Source organism: Carlito syrichta, unplaced genomic scaffold, assembly GCF_000164805.1.
Source record: "Carlito syrichta isolate Samal-C Ts95f unplaced genomic scaffold, Tarsius_syrichta-2.0.1 Scaffold148020, whole genome shotgun sequence".
Classification (NCBI taxonomy): Eukaryota; Metazoa; Chordata; class Mammalia; order Primates; family Tarsiidae; genus Carlito; species Carlito syrichta.
In genome coordinates this window covers 427,083-430,761 of record NW_007092116.1, presented here as the reverse complement: position 1 = coordinate 430,761, position 3,679 = coordinate 427,083, and the positions used below count along the sequence as shown (strand labels likewise).

Sequence of the window (3,679 nt, the reverse complement as noted above, 5' to 3'; positions counted from 1 at the left end):
ACGGTTAGGGAGCCAATCCGAAGGCGGCGCGCGCAGGAAGGCGGGCCGGCGTGACGGACGCGGGAGGTGGCGCCAGGTTGGTTGCTAGCTGCTGCTGCCGCTCACCCGGGCGCTCGGGCGCTTCGCCGTTGCCGAGCCTCCGGGCTGCGCCAGGAGCCGCGCGTGCCAGGTAGGCGGCCCGAGACTTGGGCTCAGTTCGTCCTGCTTCGCCGGCTCCGCGTCCCCGCCCCGCCGGCTGAGTCCGCAGGCCGCACGCCCCAGGCCCGGCTCGCGGCTGCATCCCCGGCCCGCGCAGGTGAGGGGCCGCCGTCCGGGGATGGAGGCCTAGGTCTGGGCCAGGGAGAGGGTCCATGACCCGCACGGGTGAGAGGCCGGGCCACGAGGCGGTTCACGGCCCTCGCGGGTGAGGAGGCCCGGGCAGATGAGGGGGCCCGGGCAAGGAGCGGGGTGCTGGGCCTGGGCAAGAAAAGGAGTCCACGGCCTGCGCAGGTGAAAGGGCCTGGGCAAAGGAGTGGGTTCGGTTTCTTGCAGGTAAGGCGGACTTTGCCTGAGGGTAGGACCCCTCCTCCGGTCTTTTCCTGAGGACAGCGGTGGAGTCCGATTCGCTTGTCTCTGGCCTAACTGACTCAAGCCCTGAGGGAACTGGGGAGATGGGAGCTGACCCGTGGAGAAGTGGAAGGCACCGCGCTGCACGTGGACCTTGACCTCTGCCCCAGCCGGGGTCAGACCACCCTTGGGGCGTCGGTGACTCCGGACACCAGCCCATTCCCCCTTCAGGTCCTGGGAGAGACACCTTTTTTATCCAAGGTGGTATGGCCTCTAGGGCCTCCTTCACCTGGCCTACAGGTTTCCATGGAGCGTCTGTGTTTACATCCCAGGGCCAATGCATGTGGGAAGGCAGGCTTTGAGAACCAACCCAGGTGGCTGGTGCCCTGAGGACAGGAGGGTCTTAAATTTCACCTGCACAACCAGAAATGCATAACTGAGTACGCTGATCCGGTCAGTGGCAGGGACATCCTCTAGAGAATGGGGTATCTGGCTCCCCAAGGCAGGGGGTGCACTGGGGAGCCTGCTGTGGGGTGTCATTCTGAGGAAGGAGCAGCATGACTTCAGGCGATGGGTTATGTGCCCACTGGCCCACCCGAGGCAATTCTCAATGTTGGCCTTGAGTCCCCAGTGGAGCTTGTTCCATTCATCCACTTGTTCAGTGTGCTACCTGGCTGCCTTCCTCCTGCTGGGTGCTGGATCTATACTGTCTCTGTCCTCACAAGGGAACCAACCTTGTATGGCGATATGAGGAAAATTCGAGCCAGATAAGGAATGAGAAGTGATGGGGGGTGGTCCAGGAAGGCCTCTGAGTGAACGGAGGGGGACCATCCTGGTACGGGATCAGGGCTTGCACTTAGGACTGCCTGCTGCCCTGGACTGCCCACCTGTCCATCATCCAGGGCTCCTACTGCTCTGTCATGTGATGGCGTTGGGTCCAGAACTGTGTTCACCCCCCTGTATTCCTGCAGAGGAGCTCACCGTTCAGCCAGAAGGGTGTGTGGATAGGGCAGGCTTTCCCTGGGAGTTAAGTGGTAGGTAGACCCAGGTGTCCTGGTCCGACTGACACTTAGGTGCTGGGTGCAAGGAACTGTGGTTTTTGGGGGCGTCTCATTGCATCTGTTGCTTCCTTACCCAGGGCCTGCCTTGTCCACCATGAAAGGCTCCCGGACCATTGGCGGTGCCCCCAAGGGCAGCCCGGCAGGTGTGGACCTGAGTCTGACAGGCCTTCCTCCGCCCTTGTCCCGGCGCCCCAGCAGTGCCTCTGCCACCAAGCCCATCGTCCGCTCTGTCTCTGTGGTCACCGGGAGTGAGCAGAGGAGGAAGGTGCTGGTGAGTACTGGGGCCTGGAGGTCTGGGGGCCCCTGACTCCTGGAGCTGTCGTCTGGTGGCATCTGACCCTTGGATACAGCTCTGCATGTGAGCAAGAGCCTCACTTCCATGGATATGTTCGATCCCTGCGTCAGTCCTGGGGCAAGATAGACTGGGGCCTTACAGACCCGGAAGTGGGAGCTGACTCACAGGGAGGTTGTGGCCAGGTCAGCTGGCCTAAGCAGAGCCTAGATCCTCCAACACCAGCCCCGTTCCTTCTGCACCATCTCCCTTTGGGTTTACTTGAATCCTCAAGAAATGGGGTTGACCTGTGGGAGGGTGATGAGCTCCTGGTGGACTCGGAGAAGGCTGGATGGTTAGGCAGGTGGGCAGGCAGGTGGATTGGTGGGGCACATGGATGGGTGGACAGCAGGACAGTGGTAGGAGCTTCGGGGACAACAGCTGCCTTTCCTGGCCACTCTGGGAGGGAGAGAGGGTACTCTGGTGGGTAGGGCTCAGTCGGGGAGCTGTGAGTGGTCAGGTCTGTGAGAGGTGCACCCCTGAATTCCTGTGTGCCAAGCTTGTCTGCAAGGAAGGGAGGAATGGGTAGTTCCTGACCTGAGTCTTGCCTGGGCTTCCAGAGCAGGGAGGGGCCTGTGGGCATTGGCTTGGGTGCTGCGGTGGGTCTGGGGCTCCTGCCCAAGGCCCTTTCTGGCATTACAACAGGGTGGAGGGCAGCTGCATGGGTCCAGAGGGCACTTGGGCTTCCCTCAGGTGTCCCTGGCATGTCTCGGCTAGGGTACCACTGTGGACAAAAGGGTTGGAGCCTTCCCTTCTCCCTAAAAAAGCCATTCCTATGTCTGACCTAGAAGCTAGAGGGAGGCAGATGGGGGCGGCTAGAGGCCCAGTGGAGTTCTGGGGCAGGGACAGTGGGCCAGTAGAGGACTCTTGGTCCAAGCAAGCTTCCGAAGCCTGGGTGGCATGTCAGGGACCTGGATGTCCTAACATCACCATGGCTGCTACGTCTAAAGATACGCTGTACTGTTTTAGCAGAGGAATAACCGGCTTGGGCTAGTGCTATCTGTGAGCCCCTCTGCCTCTCCCGTCTGCAGCCTTGCTCCTGAATCCTTGACCCTCTCACCTTCCTGCCCAAGTCCCATCCATTGCCCTAGACTCACGGAGAGGACAGGGGCAGTCAAGATGCACTTGAAATCGCAGCTCTGCTGTTGTGTGGAGAGGATGTGGTAGAAGTCGCTGAGCTTTCCAGTAGACAGTGAAAATGATGGTGCACGGGCATGGATGGGCTGTTATCTGTGGCTGACCTGGGCACCCCACGGCCACTCGCAGCTTTTCTGCAGGGAACCGTTCTGTTACTGAGTATGAGTTCAAAGCCAAAGTGAGCCTTAACCATATGGGGCCCTTCTTTCCACAGCGGGCACCGTCCCTCCCTCCCATGGTGTGGAGTGGGGAAGGCTAGATAGAGTCCCCTCACTCATGGAATGTTCCAGCTGTTCACTTAAGTTCTTTGAGTTGCTCACTTGATCCAAGATGGCCCTGCACCCAGCACACCTCTGTTGGGCACATGGCAGCTCAGGAAACCCACCCACCAGTGTGTGACCCGGCCTAGGAGTTCTTGTTCTGTTCAGTCCTGCCGTCCTCTGGGCTGCCCGTCCTTGCTGCCCCTCAGTCTCGCTGGATTCCTTTTGGCCAAGCTGTGGCTTCTCCCTTCCTACTGACCCTGTGCAGGCTCTGTGAAGAGGGGTGCACTCTTTTTTTTTTGAGTTGGAGTCTCACTCTGTCACCCAGACTGGAGTGCAGTGGC

General features: G+C 60.3%; 1 protein-coding gene across 1 annotated transcript in view; it reads left to right on the top strand.

Moving 5' to 3' along the window:
• The first annotated feature begins 764 nt into the window (after nt 1-764).
• CEP131 (centrosomal protein 131) overlaps nt 765-3,679 on the top strand; it is a 25,606-nt gene continuing 22,691 nt past the window's right edge. The window contains exons 1-2 of the mRNA XM_008050492.1: nt 765-807; nt 1,685-1,878. Of these exons, the coding sequence (XP_008048683.1) occupies nt 1,702-1,878 (177 nt within the window). The 5' untranslated portion in view covers nt 765-807; nt 1,685-1,701. The remainder of the gene's footprint in view (nt 808-1,684; nt 1,879-3,679) is intronic.